An 18,415-nucleotide genomic window follows, 5' to 3' on the forward strand; every position below is an offset into this window, starting at 1 on the left:
TCAAACTCCAAATGTCCAAACCAACCATAAAGTTACAAAAATTGCAAAAACATATTTTTTACGAGAAAATATTAACTAGGACGATCATCTATACAAGTATTTAATCTGAACTATTTAAAATCTAGACAAACATTATAATACTGAAAAAAATCTAAACGAAACAGGTTACTTGATTCTAAAAGATGGCAGACCAGATTTATCATGAAATAATACACTATAAACATACTTTAGGAATTGAGAAATTGATGAATTATATCCGGCTGATCAGAAGTTTACAATATTGAGTATAACTATAACATAAATTATATTAAAGGGTTAGCATGTGTACATTGAAATAAATTATTAAAAAATATTTGAAAGAAAAATAAATAAAAAACTACAATTCACACTAGTGATAAATAGTATTTATATTTTCCAAACAAAGTGGTTATACAAGGTTTAAAGTAGTCTGTTGAAAAATATAAATAATATTTACAGTCATAAATTACGTAAGCATCTATTAATTTTTTTATAAAAAATGAATAAATACGAGATATATAAAAAAAATTAAATTTTTAATAATGGATCCTATTTTTTTCAAAATGATTATCTAGTACTTGCACACTCTACTACTATATGTAGTATTATCTATTAAAAAATTTAGTTTTAAAATCTTTAAACACAAATAAATAATATTTATAATTGTGAAATATACAAATACCTCGTAATTTATTTAAAAAAAAATAAATAAATACAAGATTAATATAAAATAATAAATTTTTAATAATAAATTTTTTAAAACTCTTACATAATATTTATACACTTTACTACTAAATATAACATTACTCTTAAACACATGAGCCGAGGTGTCAAGCCCAGCCCAGTTTAAATACGAAGCGTTACGTAGGAAAATGGTATAACAGTAAATAAAAGGTTGTCGGAAGGGCAATGAATCCCGCGCCACTGACTCAGCGGAGAGCGTCTGCTTGTTGGCAGAGAAAAGGAGAGTTTTTTTAAATTAAATAGGCAAACAGAGAAAGACAGCCTTCTTAACGTTTTTACTCTCTCTCTCTCTCTTCTGGTCTTCATTTTTCCGATTTTCGTTCAATTATCTGATCGATCCAGGGTAAGATTTTTCTCGCTCTCTCTATTTTTTCTTTCAAATTATTGTCCTCTCTCGTTGGTTTTTGAAATTTATGCCCGATTGGGATTATATATTTTATTTTCAGTTTTAAATATAAAGGAAAACATTTCTTGTAGTAATCATCTGGCTCGATTTTATGCACCGAGATCGGCGAAACCAAACAGACCAGGCGTTTCTTGATATGTTTCTTTATCCTTTTAGCGTTTCCTTTCCCGTCTGTGCGAACGTATGCTATATTAGACAGACATATATGGTGGTATATTTTGCTCCTTTTTTTAAAAAACATTTATGAAGGTGACTAGTCTTACTTGTTATTCTTTTTGAGTTTGGGCTAATTGGGTTTCATAAAAAAATATTTTAGCAATTTTTAAAAGCAATTTTTATGTGATGGGTAAATGTTTGGGAGAAGATAAAGTTAGGGTTTTGGCTGTTTATTTAGTAATATTTTTAATTTGGTTGGCTTTTGTCGAAATCGTTATATTAAGAAAATTTTGATGTTTCGGTATGTTGAACCGGGTAAAATTCTATGCTGATTGTTTCATACAGGGTTGGCTTTATTAGAGTATTGTTCAAGAAAGCTCATGATTTTGTTAGACTTGTTTTGATTTATATGAGAGCTGACGATGTTCATCCATGTAGAGTCTGCGTGAAATGTTTTGTAGGGATGCTAGAGAGATGACCCCCTGAAAAAAAGGAAAAAAACTGGTGTTTCTGCATTTTTGCATTTTCTTGCTGTTTGAACTCCTGCCAACTCTCACTCTTATTTGGAAAGTCGATGTTTCTCCACTACTCACTGCTTTTATTTGTTCCGTATGCAGCAGTTGTAAGGAAATTGATAAGATTTGTGGAATTGAATAAGATTTGTGCAAGTTGTATCCCTTTTTTTGGCTTCCCTGATTAGTGACTACCTTTTCCACTTACCTGGACTTGCCCATTTTGTCTGCTTGTACTTATGTATGCATGGCCTTGTGGGTCTCTGAAGTACATACTTCTCTTCCTGGGTAATATGGATTACTATATGGTGGGATAATCGTTTTCTCATTCTTGCATCCGATTTGCAGTTGTGGATTTCAAGTTAACTTTTCTTGCAGGAAACTAGAGAAGAAGATGGATTCTCATGATGAGACAGGATGCCAAGCTCCTGAACGCCCCATTCTTTGCATTAATAACTGTGGTTTCTTTGGAAGGGCTGCGACAATGAATATGTGTTCCAAATGCTACAAGGACGTGTTCCTGAAGCAGGAGCAAGCCAACCTTGCGGCATCATCAATAGGAAGCATAGTGAATGGCAGCTCTAGCAGTAATGAAAAGGAGCCTGTCATTATGGATGCGGTGAATGTACAATCTAAACCAGTGGAGAGACAGATCTTTTCAATAGAAATGTCGACTGATTCATCCTCAAGCAACTCCCTTCAGTTGCCTATGAAAGAGGGCCCAAGCAGATGTGTGACTTGTCGAAAGCGTGTTGGTTTAACCGGCTTTAATTGCAAGTGTGGAAACCTGTTTTGTGCAATTCATCGCTATTCTGATAAGCATGACTGTCCCTTTGATTATAGGTCAAATGCCCGGGATGCTATTGCAAAAGCCAACCCTGTTGTGAAGGCAGAAAAGCTCGATAAAATTTAGGACCAATAGTTTGAAGTGAAGATTTATATGTCCTGAAGTGCGATGCTTCTTTCTCTATTTGTCTCTATATAAGTTGGCTGCATGTCTTGTACGCGTCCTCCACAGAGAAAAATGGTTCAAGTCATGATAGTGAGGGCATCTGTAGAAGTCTACTCCTTGTTTATTGGTGAGGGCACCATTCTTGGCTCCAGTGTGAAAGTCTTTATTTGTGCTGGTTTGATAGACATATTTGGGGTTAACCTGTAATGTGAAATCTCGGTTGGCTGCGTTTCTTTCCAGAAGTACTTGAAAAATTGGTATTCTCTGTTTCATGCACGTATGCAATGTTATGGGCATTTCTTTCAATATTCCCTACAGGTATAATTCTCTTCTTGGGTTTAAAACCATGTCTTTGAATCTTGGATAATTTTCATTGTTTTTATATTTAGTTGGGGGCTTAGTTGTATCTCTGGTTTATCAAACTACCTTGGGCAACATGTCACATGTGTCGATTTTTTTTCCCATCAGAAATTATATTATCTGTTACATAGAATATCTCAAGGAGCCATGTTGGTTTAGTTGTGACTCTGTAAAATGGTGGTGATTCATAAGGCTCAGTTGAAAGTTGTAAAAAAAAAAAGCTCAGTTGGAAGTTGTTTGTCTGCAACTTATTGATCCTGTTTTATTCGATACGAAACTGAGAAGGCTAGTAAAACATTTGTATGGTTGTGTTTAGACTCAGAAAAATCCATGGTTGTAGGTGTGTGAATATTGGTAATTCAGGGATTAAGGAAGCCTTGAAACTTTTCAAATGAAAATAAATCTTGGCTAGTGGGCCTAGAAAAATTCTGGTTTTGGGTGGTGCAATGTTTCGGAAGAATCAGACGATTGATCACCTAATGTAGTTCCTCAGCATTTCAGTGCTTTTATATATATATATATATATATATATATGGATTAATGTGTGTTTTTAGAGTTGGAAATGAATCAATCTGTGCGATAGTCCGTTCGGTTAAATTCGAATCAAACTGAACTCATAAAAAAAAAAAAAAAAAAAAATCTCATTTGTAAAAGCAGATATCCACTCGAATGGAATGATACATACCTAACAAAACTCGACTCGACTAAGATTCGATAAGGCTTGCTTGTTTATACTCGAGTCAACTTATCAGCTCGATTCGATTAAAATTCATTCATATATTGATAAATATATATATACATCTATGTATATATACATGTATATGTAGTAACTAATAATATAAATATATCATTTTTATAATTAAATATATAATATGTAATCTAATTACTTTTGTCTATAATTTGTATATATATTTTCATTTCATAAGTATATTTTATAATTTGTATAATAATTAGTCGATAAAATTTAATAATTTTATATGTTAGTATGTGAGAATTATATATAAAATAAATATATGCTGTCATATTAAGTGCATGTATTAATAAATTAATAATATACATAGACATATAATATATTGTTATTTTAGATAAATATCAACTAATTAGATATTAATTATTTATAAATTTTTTAAAATTTTATAATTTAATAGAGTTTCTATTTGTTAGTCGTATAAATTTAATATTAGATTATTTATTTATTTTATTAATTTTTAAATCTTATTTAAAAAATAAAAATAAATAAATAATTTGAGATTGAGCTCGAGTTTGAGTGAAAATTTAACTCGTCGAGTTGAAACAAAGAATAAAAAAAAAATAATCTGAAATTGTGCTTGCGAAACAACTTAATTATCCGGTATCACAATGGGCGGCGGCTCTCCCTATTGAATAATGTAATATCCAATTACCATTCCGGTGTGAAATCAAGGCATCCTTTTTCCAGAGACTAATGATCACTTCATCCCATCTATGCAGGATTGGTTCCGAGTCTTCTTATTAGCTTTATTACGAATGGATTATGGAATTTTATGCTTCTTTTGTAGATTTATTATTTCACCTTCCTTCATTTGACAATTTATAAATAAATAAAATTGAGATCAAATTCTTAGAAGTGAATGGTGGAATCGCTTGACATCAGGGACCGAATTATAGGCCTGAAAGTGTTTTATTTTTTTATTATAATTTTTTTAAATTTTTATATAAAATATAATAAAAATTATTTTAAGGTATACGAATTTGTAGCTTTTAAAGGATGGAGTTGGCAATGAAAATCGTAGGAATAGTGCTCTAGGCACGCATCGAGCCCAACGAAGACAGGCATGGCTTTCGTATTGTGCCAGTGTACGTCCGTCAGCAACGAGCCATCTCTGGGCTTGTCTGGAGCCGGAGATATCTCTCCGCGATTCCGCATCACTCTGTTTTCAATTTATTTTTCGTCTTTGGGTGATGCATCATTGCTTCAAAAGAAAACTTAACAGGAGCCGTTTAGATTTAGGTTTGAATAGAATAAAATATTATTATTATTTTAAAATTTTAAAAAATTAATTTTTTTTTTATATTTTTTTATAGAAATTTAATAAAATTCTAATGAAATTATAATGATGATATGAGTGGAGTTTATGTGAATTTTGAATCTAAACAAGGGGAAAGTCTCAGGACAGATTTGGGGGTGGGATGAGACACAAAATTATAATCTCATATCATCTCATCTTATCATTACACTTTTTTCAAATCCTCATATAAAATATAATAAACAATTCAACTTTTTCAAATCTCAATACAATAATAATACTAAAACATAATATTTCAAACACTAAAACAAAACATAAAATTCTCATCTCACCCTCCAAACCTGCCCTCACTCTCTTTTTAATTGAGAAATGCTTGGGTCCGATTTTGAGTGTTAAGCATTTATACCGATATTTTTTTTACTTAATTATTAATAAGTATTTTTTAATAATATTCTAATTTTTTTAAAAAAATACATTAAAAAAAGCCACTCTTTATAGCTCCAGCAATGCCCTTTTTTATTTAACAATGCAGAAATCGCAAGGTCGTCGTAATCTTAAATCTAAGAACTTAAAACTTTTGACTACGTAACAAGTGATTTCTTGTGAAACAACATTACAATGGGATTACAATACTAGAAGGGATTTAATCCTCTTTGGGAGACCTCCCGAGTTGAACCTGGGTTGAACTATAACGCAACCCAATAACCAAATCAATCAAGGGCCTGGTCTATTTCATGCATATAAGAGTTTATACTGAAACGATAACCACCCAAGAACTTCGGGAGAAAAGCTATCAACTTATTTAAGATAAGCTAAGCCCCAATATCCCGTGGCTTGAATTTCAAAAAATAGGTGAAGTAGTTATCACATAACAACAAAAGGCGTCGTGGGTTCTATTTATACTAGTTAGGTCTGACAACGAAACCCAATTGAATCCATTGCTAGGGAAATCTCCATCCTTCTTATTGACTTAGGTATCAAAGGCGTTTCCTCAAACCCCTAGGCCTCGTTCCTTTTTGGTTGTAGGTAATTGCGTGTGTGAAACTGTGATACACGTCCATAACAATTGGCGTCGTCTATGAGATATTTTTGTCCTACAACCAGCGTGTTTTTCACATGCCCACCATCACTCAATCTCAAGCAACCAAAGACCAAGAAGTGTCGTCAAGAAATATGGAAGTGAGGTTTGCAGAGATGAAGGAAAATGTGAGGAAACTTACAACGGAGGTAGAGTCGATGCGGAAGAAGAACGAGACCCTCAAAGTGAAGAACGAACCATCAAGGGAAGACAGCCCCAAGCCAGGCTGATAGGATCGAAATGGAAAGACATAGTGTGAGACATGTACGACAGACCCAAAAACCCAGTAAAACATTTGGAAGCCTTTAAAGCTCACATGAGGCTTCACGAGTTTCCTGATGGGATCACGTGTAGGGTTTTTCCTTTTACTTTGAAAGGAATGACTCGAGGATGGTTTGGAGTGCTACAACCAGGCTCCATCGACAATTTTGAGGAACTGGGCAGACAATTCTTAACTCAATTTATGGCTAGTCGGAAGAGACTGATTTCCTACCTATTAACCGTGAAACAAAGGGATGAAAAGATGAAAAGAATGACAACAGATGACTAAGATGAAAAGATCATGTTGGCTGCTTTGATTGGGGACATCTGGCCGAGATGCCCCTTTATGGCTGAATTGGCAAGGATGGCCTCTTCGACTCTATGAGAATTTATGGATAGAGCATATGACTTCATCAACTCAAGAATACACTACTCGCATTAACAGCTAGATCAGAACAAAATGAGGAACATGTGGTAAAATGAGGTTCGAAAAAAAGATCAAAAGGGAGGTCCAAAGGTGAGAAGAGGCTAACACAAAGGAAGGCGAGACACTCACACAGGGCGTCATAGTGGCACTCGCATACACTACTATAGTGTGCATGTCCAAAACAAGACCAAAGAAGTCAGGCGTGGTGAGGAGTAGGGGCGACAAGCCCAGAAGTACTGCACGTACCATAATGCAAGTGGGCAAAGAATCGAAGATTGCCACACATTTAAACAAAAGGTCGAGGAGATGAGGGATAATGGCGAGCTGGAGCGCATTGTTGCCCAAAAAGCTACTCCACCACAGCGTTCGAGCGGTAGAAAGCATGAGGCCAAACACCAACGAAACAACAGCCCAAGAAGGAGGGGCTCACCAAAAAGAGGGAGGAGATCCCTGGAACCGCGATATCAACATCCTAGGTGGGACATAGATCGATGGAATCTACCTTTAAGTGAGATATGAATAATCGCCGGGAGATATGCCGGGGGTTGCCCCATTTCCTCTGGGAGGAAAGCATACGCTAGGCAGGCCAGGTATGAAGAAATATACAGTGTGGGAAGACCGGTCAAACAGCCTCGGATACAGATCTCACCCACCATCTCTTTGACAATGATGATTGCAGAGGAGTAGTCTACCCACACAACGGCGCACTGATGGTGACAATGCTGGTGGCAAACTACACCACACAGAGGATATTGATTGATAACGGGAGTTCCACTGACATCCTGTTCTAGGACCCGTTCGCAAGAATGAGAATTAGCGTAGACCAACTACGTCCATTACTAACTACGTTGAAGGGGTTCACTAGAGAAGTAGTGCAACCCATGGGGTCCATCAGGCTACTAGTGTCAGTAGGGGCAAACCCTCACATTGCCACCACTATGAAAAATTTCCTAGTGGTGATGACCCGATGAGCGTACAACGCTATCGTTGGTTGGCCTACGTTAAACGCCCTAAGGGCAATCACCTCCACATATAACTTGAAAATGAAGTTTCCCACGAAAGTGGAAATAGGAGAAGTTTGTGGTGAGCAGGTACTCACCCGAGAATGCTACGTCTAGGAACTCATACAAAGAGAAGGAGAAGTGAAAATGGTTGAGTCACGAGAAGACATCACCAAGGTCCCTCTATCGCCAACAAAAGTACTAATGACCGAGGCTGAAACCAAGGAAGAAGACACTTTGAGACAAGGGGAAGTGGATGAGCCCTTGGATCTTGTCAGCCTCTATTCAGCCAAACCGGAGAACACTGTGAAGATTAGGACTAGAATAGCAAGAAGTAAAAGGCGATAACTAAAACAGCTCCTCACCGAGCACAAAGATGTATTTGCATGGAACCACAAAGACATGCCCAGGATTGGCTATGACGTGATGGAACACAAACTGAATGTCAACCCGGGTGCACGACCAGCCAGGTAGAAAAGAAGGAGTTTTAGCTCCGAAAATTATAAGGTGATTACGGAAAAGGTGGACCAACTGTTGGCAGCTGGGTTCATCAGAAAAACTCCATATCTTGAGTTGTTGTCGAATGTGGTGTTGGTAAGAAAGTCCAACGAGAAGCAGTGCATGTGTGTGGAATTTACAGACCTTAATAAGGCCTGCCCAAATGATAGTTTTACTCTCTTGAGGATAGACCTGATTGTCAACACGACTGCATGACACAAAATGTCAAGCTTAATGGATGCTTATTTAGGGTACAATCAAATTTGAATGGGACAAGTTGACCAAGAGAATATGGCCTTCATAACTGATCAGAGATTATATTGCTACAAAGTCATGCATTTTGGTCTAAAAAATGCAGGGGCAAGATATCAGAGGCTGGTGAGCAAGATGTTCATATATCAAATAGGTTGAAAGAGAGTTTATGTGGACGACCTGCTAGTGAAAAACATGGAGTTCGGGCAACATATGAAGGATTTGAGGGAAGCCTTCAGAGTGCAGCACTAGTACAGGATGAAACTCAACTCGACGAAGTGCGCATTGAAAATTTATAGGGTTCATGGTGTCGGAGAGAGGTATCAAGGCCAATCCCGATGAGCTATGGACGATCGTTGAGATGAAGTCACCCACGAATCTAAATGGTGGAAAAAATAGTAGCCCTCAACAGATTTATGTCCTGGTCAACAGATAGGTGCCTCTGCCTCTCATTCTTCCAGATCCTGAAGAAGGCTTAAAACTGGGACTTTAAATGTGAATAAGCCTTTGCACAGTTAAGGGAGTACTTGGCGCACCAACCACTACTCAGTCAAACTAAACAAGGGGAACCCTTGTCGCTATATCTGGTCATGAACCCAGACGTTGTATATGCCATGTTCATAAGGGATGAAAGAAAGGAACAGTAGCCTGTGTACTAAGTAAGCAGAGCTCTAAAAGGAGCAAAAACAAGATACCCAAAGATAGAATCGATCGCTTTCGTTGTTGTGACGTTAGTTATGTTCCTAAAACTACTATCAAGGGATAAATCATGGCTGACTTTGTAGTAGAATTCACAAACTTCCAATAAGAGCTCCAGTTGGGAAGTCGTAGCAAGTGTACGTGGATGGATCATCTTGTTGAACAGGAGGCGACGTAAAGAGTGTACATGATAACATGCGATGGGGTTGAGACAAGCTATATGATACGGTTGAACTTCAAAGTGACAAATAATGAAGTTGAATACGAAGCGATACTCGATAGGTTGGCCATAGCAAAAACCTCAAGCATGAAAGAAGTTGAAATGAAGGCAGACTCACAAGTTGTCGTCGGCCAAGTCACAAGGGAGTGTTTAGTAAAGGGAGAAAAGTTAATAAAGTACCTCCATCGAGTATGAGAAGGGTGTAGTCGCCTTCAATATTTATAGCTTGAGCGAATCCCTCGAGTTGACAACTGGAAAGCCAATCAGTTAGCACGAGCAGCCTCAGTAAAGCAGGAAGAAACTTTATCATGGGAGGTTCGCATCCGGGCAATTGACACATCGATTGTAGGAACCAAGTTCTTGGAGGTAGGAAAGGACACACCAGAATGGGTGGGTGACATAATCAAATATTTGGAAACCAGAAACCTTCCCGCCTCCAGTGAGGATGCAAGGAAGGTCAGGAGCAGGGCAACCCGGTTCACTATGATAGACAAAACGTTATGCGCCAATCCCGAATAACCCTCCTAAAGAACTGAAGTCGACCACCCATTGGTCGTTCGCTCAATAGGGCGTAGACCTAGTTGGTCCTATGTCCCCAAGCAAGGAGGGAACTAAGTTTATCGTCGTCGTCGTAGATTACTTTACCAAATGGACAAAAGCCGAAGCAATGGAGATAGTGACCACCCAAAACATTATGTTACCAGGTGGTGTGTTGAGCTCGAGATCAAAGTCAAATACTCGTCCTAAGGTATCCATAAGTAAACATATAGATTGAAACAACCAACAAGACCATTGTAGGAATATTAAATAAGAAGATATGCAATAAGAAGAGGATTTGGACAGATGAATTCTTGGGAATCTTGTGGTCATACAAAACAATGTCGAAAACATCAACCAATGAAACATCTTTTGCCTTGGCCTATGGAAGTGAAGCAATGATACCGATGAATGTGGGGTTGCCAAGCCACAGGAGGAAAGGCTTCGACGCTGAGGGAAATGTCAAAAAAGTAGAAGAAAATATGGACTTGTTTCAAGAGATTAGGGCAGACGCCGAATTCAGAGTGACGACCTGCAAAAGAAAGAGAAAACAATACTTCAATGAAAGGGTGAGACTAAGGTCCTTCAAGGTGGGTGACCTAGTCCTAAATGAAATTGGAATAACTACAGCAGCAAAAGGGAAGCAAGGACCCCGATGGGAAGGGCCATACATCGTGGTGGCTAGCCATCGCTTTAGAGCCTATAACCTTAAGGACATGACGTCGAGGCATCCTCCCACTACATCAATTGCCAGAATATAGTGGGAGGATACAGAGTTGCGTGATTGAGGTATCCTCCCGCTATATTCTTATCGCGAAGGTTACGTGATCGATACATCTTCTCGCTACATCAATTGCTAGAGTCACGTGGTCGAGGCACCCTCCAGCTACACTCTAATTGCCAAGATTACGCGGTCAAGATATCTTTCCATTACACCAATCGCTAGAGTTACGCGGACAAGATATCCTCCTGCTACACTCTATTCGCCAAGGTTACATGGTCAATGCATCCTCCTGCTACACCAATCGCCAGAGTTACGCGGTCGAAGCATCCTCCCACCATGCTCTTATTGCTAAGGTTATGCAGTTGATGCATCCTCTCGGTACACCAATCGCTAGAGTTACATGGTTGAGGTACCCTCTCGCTACATTCTCATTGCCAAGATTACACGGTCGAGGTATCTTCCCGCTACACCAATTGCCAGAGTTACACAGTCGAGGTATCCTCCCGCTATACTCTTTTTGCCAAGGTTATGCGGTTGAGGCATCCTCCTGCCACACCAATTGCCAAAGTTACACGGTCGATGTATCCTTATGGTATACTCTCATTGTCAAGGTTACATGGTCGAGACATCCTCCCGCTACACCAATTGCTAGAATTATGCGATCGAGACATCCTCCTGCTATACTAATCACCAGAGTTATGCGGTCGAGACATCATCCTGTAACACTCTTATCGCCAACGTTACGCAGTTGAGGTATCTTTCCGCTACACTCTTATTGCCAATGTTATTAACTACACACTTCTCACCAAAGGTCTAAAAACAAAAAGACACCTGAGAGAAACGCATCCAAGTGAAGATTCCAATAAAAAGAAAAAAAAGAAAAAGCAAACATAACATAAGTCAAATGCCACGGAAATGAAGGAACAACATAACATCCATTGAAACAACAAACATATCGTTAAGATCAAGATGGTTCTTCAAAACATACACAGTATTCCATGCCTAATCTTAATATAAAAAGGAAAAAAAATTTCCTTCCAGGAACGGTGAGGAGGAGGAAAGGCGTCCATCATGGTGTCTCTCCGAAAGGAATAAAAAATATGATAAGCTGAGGAACGAGTTCGGATTGACTTCCAATCCAAGATACGAAGATCTGTCTCAGGATGATTAAGCAAGAATTCTCTTAATTGTTTGATCTGATGCTTGAATCCAATACCCCAAGCTCGACCCAGAATGATGTAAGTGGTTGTTAGTTGAGGAAGAATGTGAGCAACCTCACCCTGAGAGCGAGCTAGTTCGACGTTCAGCTCAGTCACCTTCGAGCATATAAGAAATGATATATAATGGGGATGATACGTCCCAACAGAATTGAGAAATTGATGAATTATATCAAGGAAGAGTGCACCATAACGATGCTTTGGAAATTGAGAAATTGATTAATTATATCCGGCTGATCCCAAGTTTACAATATTGAGTATAACTATAACATAAATTATATTTAAAGGTTAGCATGTGTACATTGAAATAAATTATTAATAAATATTTATATGCAATAACTATTATATTTAAGCGTTAACGTGTATACATTGAAATAAATGATAATATTACGATAATCTTTCTAGCACAAAGAAATTCTTTAAAAACATTACAAGTAGCTCGTGAGTTAGATAAGTTTTATTTTGTACGTTAATAACTTAATATTTTTTTTATTTTTTATTTCTTAATGAATAAATAAGTAACTATTAGGTTGCGTTTAGATGTTGAACTGAGTTTAGTTGAGATGATTAAATATTCTTAGAATATTATTTTTTAATATTATTATTATTATTTTGATATTTGAAAAAATTAAATTATTTATTATATTTTATATTGAAATTTGAAAAAGTTGTAATGATGAGTTGAGATTAATTAAGAGGAAAATGCTGGAGCTCCTGCTGGGGGCTCCCGCTGGAGCTCTGGTGTATTTTATATGTGTATTTTTTAATTCTTTTTTTATATAGATGTTTTTAATAATTTTTAATATTTTTAAAAAATAAAATAATATTATTAAATAATACTTTCTTAATCACGAAGTAAAATAAAAAATATTTTTTTAATATTTTTTTATTTTACTTCATAATTAAGGAAGTATTTTTTAATAATTTTTTTTACTTCTTGATTAAGAAAGTGTTTTTAATAATATTTTATATTTATTTTATATTTTAAAAATATTAAAAATTATTAAAAAAATTTATATAAAAAACAATTTAAAAAAAAAACACAAACAAATAAGATGGGTTTAGGACGCAACTAAAGTCTAATGAAGTGGTGTATTTTTTTATTTTTAAAAACATTTAAAGATATTTAAAAATATTTGGAAAAAAATTAATAAAAAACTACAATTCACAGCAGTGATAAATAGTATTTATATTTTCCAAACAAAATGGTTATACAAGGTTTAAAGTAATCGATTGAAAAATTTAGTTTTAAAGTCTTTAAAACACACGAGCCGAGGTGTCAAGCCCAGCCCTTTGGATCAGCTCAGCGAAGCCCAACCCGGTTTAAACACATGAAGCGTTACGTAGGAAAGTGGTAAAACTGTAAATACAAGGTTTTCGGAAGGGCAATGAATCCCGCGCCACCAACTCAGCGGAGAGCGTCTGTCAGTTGGCAGAGAAAATGAGCGTTGTTTTAGGGTCAGGGTGCGTTTGGAGATTTGAGTTCAGTGAAGTTAAATTGTAAGGATGGAGTGAGTTTTATAAAAAGTTTTTAAATAAATTTAAATAAATTTAATTGTTAAGATAAGTTTATATATGAATTTATAAAAAATTAAAAAAAATTATCGATCTTGTGCATAAAAAAATATTGAATTAAATAAGATTGTGAATATAAAATTTTTTTAAAATGATATAAATTTAATAATTTGAGAATTAGGTATTTAGATGTTAAAAGAAATCGAAATCTAAATCTAAATTATCAACGACAAAACGGAACTTTAAAAAATAATATTAAGGGTGAGTTTAAATCTTAAATTTATATTAATTTATCTTAATTCATCATTACAATTTTTTTAAATCTCAATACAAAATATAATAAATAATTTAATTTTTTTAAATTTAAAAATAATAATAATATTAAAAAATAATATTTTAATAATATTTTATTATTTCATCTCAACTCAATTCAATTCAATTCACTTTAATATCTAAACATAATCTAAATATAATTGTAGATTGGATAACAGTCGTATAACTTTTCTTAAAAAGAATGAATTCATGGTAAAAAATTAATTTTTTATCGTATAGATTTATATCTGCTCAATTTTTTACGACATGCTATTTCTTTTCCTTAAATTCAATAGGCAAACAGAGGAAGACAGCCTTGTTAACGTTTTTACCCTCCCTCTCTCTCTCCCTGTCTCTTCTGGTCTTCATTTTTCCCAATTTTGTTCAATTATCTGATCGATCCAGGGTAAGATTTTTCTCGCTCTCTCTATTTTTTTTTCAAATTATTGTCCTCTCTCGTTGGTTTTTGAAATTTATGCCCGATTGGGATTATATATTTTATTTTCAGTTAAATAAAAAGGAAAACATTTCTAGTTGTAATCATCTGGCTCCATTTTATGCACCGAGATCGGCGAAACCAAACAGACGAGGCGTTTCTTGATATGTTTCTTTATACTTTTGAGGGTTTCATTTCCCGTGTGTGCGAACGTATGTTATATTCGACAGATATATATGGTGGTATATTTTGCTTTATTTATTTATTTATGAAGATGACTAGTTTTACTTGTTAAGCAGGTGATTCTTTTTGAGTTTGGGCTAGTTGGATTTGATATAAAAATGTTTTAGCAATTTTTATGTGATGGGTAAATGTTTGTGAGAAGATAAAGTTAGGGTTTTGGCTGTTTATTTAGTAATATTTTTAATTTGTGTACTTGGGTTTTGCCCATCTCTATTTATATAATATCGATTACTTATAAAAAAAAAAATTGGTTGGCGTTTGTCGAAATCGTTATATGAAGGAAATTTTGATGTTTCGGTATGTTGAACCGGGTAAAATTCTATGCTGATTGTTTCATACGGGGCTGGCTTTATTAGAGTATTGTTCAAGAAAGCTTATGATTTTGCTAGACTTGTTTTGATTTATATGAGACCTGAAGATGTTCATCCATGTAGAGTCTGCGTGAAATGTTTTGTGGGGATGCTAGAGAGATGACCCCCTGAAAAAAAGGAAAAAAACTGGTGGTTCTGCATTTTTCGCATTTTCTTGCTGTTTGAACTCCTGCCAACTCTCACTCTTATTTGGAAAGTCGATGTTTCTCCACTATTCACTGCTTTTATTTGTTCCGTATGCAGCCCTGACACATGTCATAGTACAAGTTGTAAGGAAATTGATAAGATTTGTGGAATTGAATAAGATTTGTGCAAGTTGTATCCCTTTTTTTGCTTCCTTGATTACCTTTTCCACGTACCTGGACTTGCCCATTCGTTTGCTAGTACTTATGTATGCATGGCCTTGTGGGTCTCTGAAGTATATACTTATCTTCCTGTGTAATATGGATTCCTATATGCTGGGATGATGGTTCTCTCATTCTTGCATCTGATTTGCAGTTGTGGATTTCAAGTTAAGTTTTCTTGCAGGAAACTAGAGAAGAAGATGGATTCTCACGATGAGACAGGATGCCAAGCTCCTGAACGCCCCATTCTTTGCATTAATAACTGTGGTTTCTTTGGAAGGGCTGCGACAATGAATATGTGTTCCAAATGCTACAAGGACGTGTTTCTGAAGCAGGAGCAAGCCAACCTTGCGGCATCATCAATAGGAAGCATAGTGAATGGCAGCTCTAGCAGTAATGAAAATGAGCCTGTCATTATGGATGCGGTGAATGTACAATCTGGACCAGTGGAGAGACAGATCTTTTCAATAGAAACATCGACTGATTCATCCTCAAGCAACTCCCTCCCGATGCCTATGAAAGAGGGCCCAAGTAGATGCATGACTTGTCGAAAGCGTGTTGGTTTAACCGGCTTTAATTGCAAGTGTGGAAACCTGTTTTGTGCAATTCATCGCTATTCTGATAAGCATGACTGTGCCTTTGATTATAGGTCAAATGCCCGGGATGCTATTGCAAAAGCCAACCCTGTTGTGAAGGCAGAAAAGCTTGATAAAATATAGGGCCAATAGTTTGAAGTGAAGATTTATGTCCTGAAGTGCGATGCTTCTTTCTACATCTACGTGTCTCTATATAAGTTGGCTGCTTGTCTTGTACGCGTCCTCCACGGAGAAAAATGGTTCAAGTCATGATAGTGAGGGCATCTGTAGAAGTCTACTCCTTGTTTATTGGTGAGGGCACCATTCTTGGCTCCAGTGTGAAAGTCTTTATTTGTGCTGGTTTGATAGACATATTCGGGGTTAACCTGTAATGTGAAATTTCGGTTGGCTGCGTTTGTTTCCAGAAGTACATGGAAAATTGGTATTCTCTGTTTCATGCATGTATGCAATGTTATGGGCATTTCTTTCAATATTCCCTACAGGTATAATGCTCTTCTTGGGTTTAAAACCATGTCTTTGAATCTTGGATAATTTTCATTGTTTTTATATTTGCTTGGGGGCTTAGTTGTGTTTCTGGTTTATCAAACTACCTTGGGCAACATGTCACATGTGTCCATTTTTTTTTCCCATCAGAAATTATATTATCTGTGTCATAGAATATATGTCGAGGAGCCATGTTGGTTTAGTTGTGAGTTGCGACTCTGTAAAATGGTGGCGATTGATAAGGCTCAGTCGAAAGGTACTTGTAAAAAAAAAAAGGCTCAGTTGGAAGTTGTTTGTCTGCAACTTATAGATCCTGTTTTATTCATAACGAAACCACGAAGGCTAGTAAATCATCTGTATGGTTGTGTTTAGACTCAGAAAAAACCTATGGTTGTAGGTGTGAATATTGGTAATTCAGGGATTAAGGAAGCCTTGAAACTTTTCTAATTAAAATAATCTTGGCACTTCGTTTTCGGCTAGTGGGCCTAGAAAAACTCTGGTTTTGGGTGGTGCAATGTTTCGGAAGAATCCGACGATTGATCACCTAAGGTAGTTCCTCAGCATTTCAGTGCTTTTTTTTTATATATGGATTAATGTGTTTTTTATTATGCTTTCTGATCTCAGAGTTGTGCTTGTGAAACAACTTAATTATCAGGTATCACAATGGGCGGCTACATCTGATGATCTCCTTATTGAATAAATTATATCCAATTACCATTTCGGTGTGATTTCAAGGCGTCCTTTTTCCAGAGACTAATGATCACTTCATCCCATCTATATGCCGGATTGGTTCCGAGTCTTCTTATTAGCTTTACCACGAATGGATTATGGAATTTTATGCTTCTTTTGTAGATCTATTATTTCACCTTCCTTCATTTGACAAAGATAAATAAATAAAATTGAGATCAAACTCCTAGAAGTGAATGGATTTTTAATTTTCATTTCATTATTATAATTTTTTTAAATTTTTATATAAAATATAATAAATAATTTAATTTTTTAAAATTTTAAAATACTAAAAATTAATATTTTATTTAAATTTATCTCATAACTCGGGATGAATCTGTAGCTGTTAAAATGATGAGTTGACAATGAAAATCGAAGGCATAGTGCTCTAGGGACGCCTCGAGCCCAACGAAGACAGGCGTGGCTTTCCTCGTATTGCGCCTGTGTACCTCCGTCTGCGACAAGCCATCTCTGGGCTTGTCTGGGGCCGGAGATATCTCTCCGTGGCTTTCTGTTTCCAGTTGTCTTTTCGTCTTTGGGTGACGCATCATGGCCTCAAAAAAAAGAATTAACGAGATGAAAATCGAACCCTCTCTCTCTCTCTCTCTCTCGACAATGCAGAAATCGGCAAGATCGTAATGTTATGATCTGTGGTTTCCTGCGTTCCCCAATCATGAGTCTAAATAATTTTTAAGAATGAACAATCGTACTAGCAAGTGATTTCCCGTGAAACAACAACGTTACGATGGGATTACAGTACATACACGAAACAAAGCATATAGAAAAGATGTAATGCCAGCACTGTAGTGTTGCAAGATTAATAAATACGTAAATGCCATGTATTCATTTTAAAAAATGTAAATAAATATTACACAACTTATAACTATATCTAAAATTACTCATCCGGTTTATACGGCTGATCCTATGACCACGGCATCGTTCCTTGAGGTTGCATGTTGGAGGATCCTGCAAGTTCCTTCCTAGATTTTTGTGCTGGTCGTATATGAGCTTTTTCAGGATTTTGTTATCGACTCGCATTAACACTAGAAAATGCTTTGAACCCAGCAGCTTGTATGCAGTCGAGGAGCGTGGAACGACCTATTAATATGAATTTTCAACGATTTAATGTAGAAAAAAGTAAGTTGACTTCCACTAAAGGATGAAGAAAAGGGGAGATTGTTTGATGCTTCTTGTTTCCTTGTTTTGTTCGTGAGTGGTTGTGCAATTACTTTTTTTTAATACAGTAGGTCGTCGCAGGGAAAAGAGGACAGCAATATACCCTCCAGAAAGCTCCCGGATAAAGGTCCTACTAATGATAACA

General features: G+C 36.1%; 2 protein-coding genes across 7 annotated transcripts; both read left to right on the forward strand.

Moving 5' to 3' along the window:
- Positions 1-927: 927 nt before the first annotated feature.
- Positions 928-3,174, forward strand: LOC109004602 (zinc finger A20 and AN1 domain-containing stress-associated protein 8-like). Of its 2 annotated transcripts, none has more exons than XM_018983212.2 (2): positions 928-1,105; positions 2,215-3,174. In XM_018983212.2, exon 2 carries the CDS (start codon positions 2,231-2,233, stop codon positions 2,747-2,749), a length of 519 nt encoding a protein of 172 aa, XP_018838757.1. In that variant the 5' UTR covers positions 928-1,105; positions 2,215-2,230; the 3' UTR covers positions 2,750-3,174. The 2 variants fall into 2 exon arrangements, with proteins under 2 accessions (XP_018838757.1, XP_018838758.1); XM_018983213.2 differs by having other exon boundaries at positions 1,007-1,105; positions 2,199-3,174.
- A 10,976-nt stretch (positions 3,175-14,150) lies between these two features.
- Positions 14,151-16,435, forward strand: LOC109004601 (zinc finger A20 and AN1 domain-containing stress-associated protein 8-like). Of its 5 annotated transcripts, none has more exons than XM_018983208.2 (2): positions 14,151-14,301; positions 15,474-16,435. In XM_018983208.2, the coding sequence occupies exon 2, from the start codon at positions 15,490-15,492 to the stop codon at positions 16,006-16,008; it is 519 nt and encodes a 172-aa protein (XP_018838753.1). In that variant the 5' UTR covers positions 14,151-14,301; positions 15,474-15,489; the 3' UTR covers positions 16,009-16,435. The 5 variants fall into 5 exon arrangements, with proteins under 5 accessions (XP_018838753.1, XP_018838756.1, XP_018838752.1 ...); XM_018983211.2 differs by having other exon boundaries at positions 14,169-14,301; positions 15,463-16,435; XM_018983207.2 differs by having other exon boundaries at positions 14,204-14,301; positions 15,458-16,435.
- The last annotated feature ends 1,980 nt before the right edge of the window (positions 16,436-18,415 follow it).

The sequence above is a fragment of the Juglans regia genome, chromosome 4, assembly GCF_001411555.2.
Source record: "Juglans regia cultivar Chandler chromosome 4, Walnut 2.0, whole genome shotgun sequence".
In the NCBI taxonomy this organism is placed as follows: domain Eukaryota; kingdom Viridiplantae; phylum Streptophyta; class Magnoliopsida; order Fagales; family Juglandaceae; genus Juglans; species Juglans regia.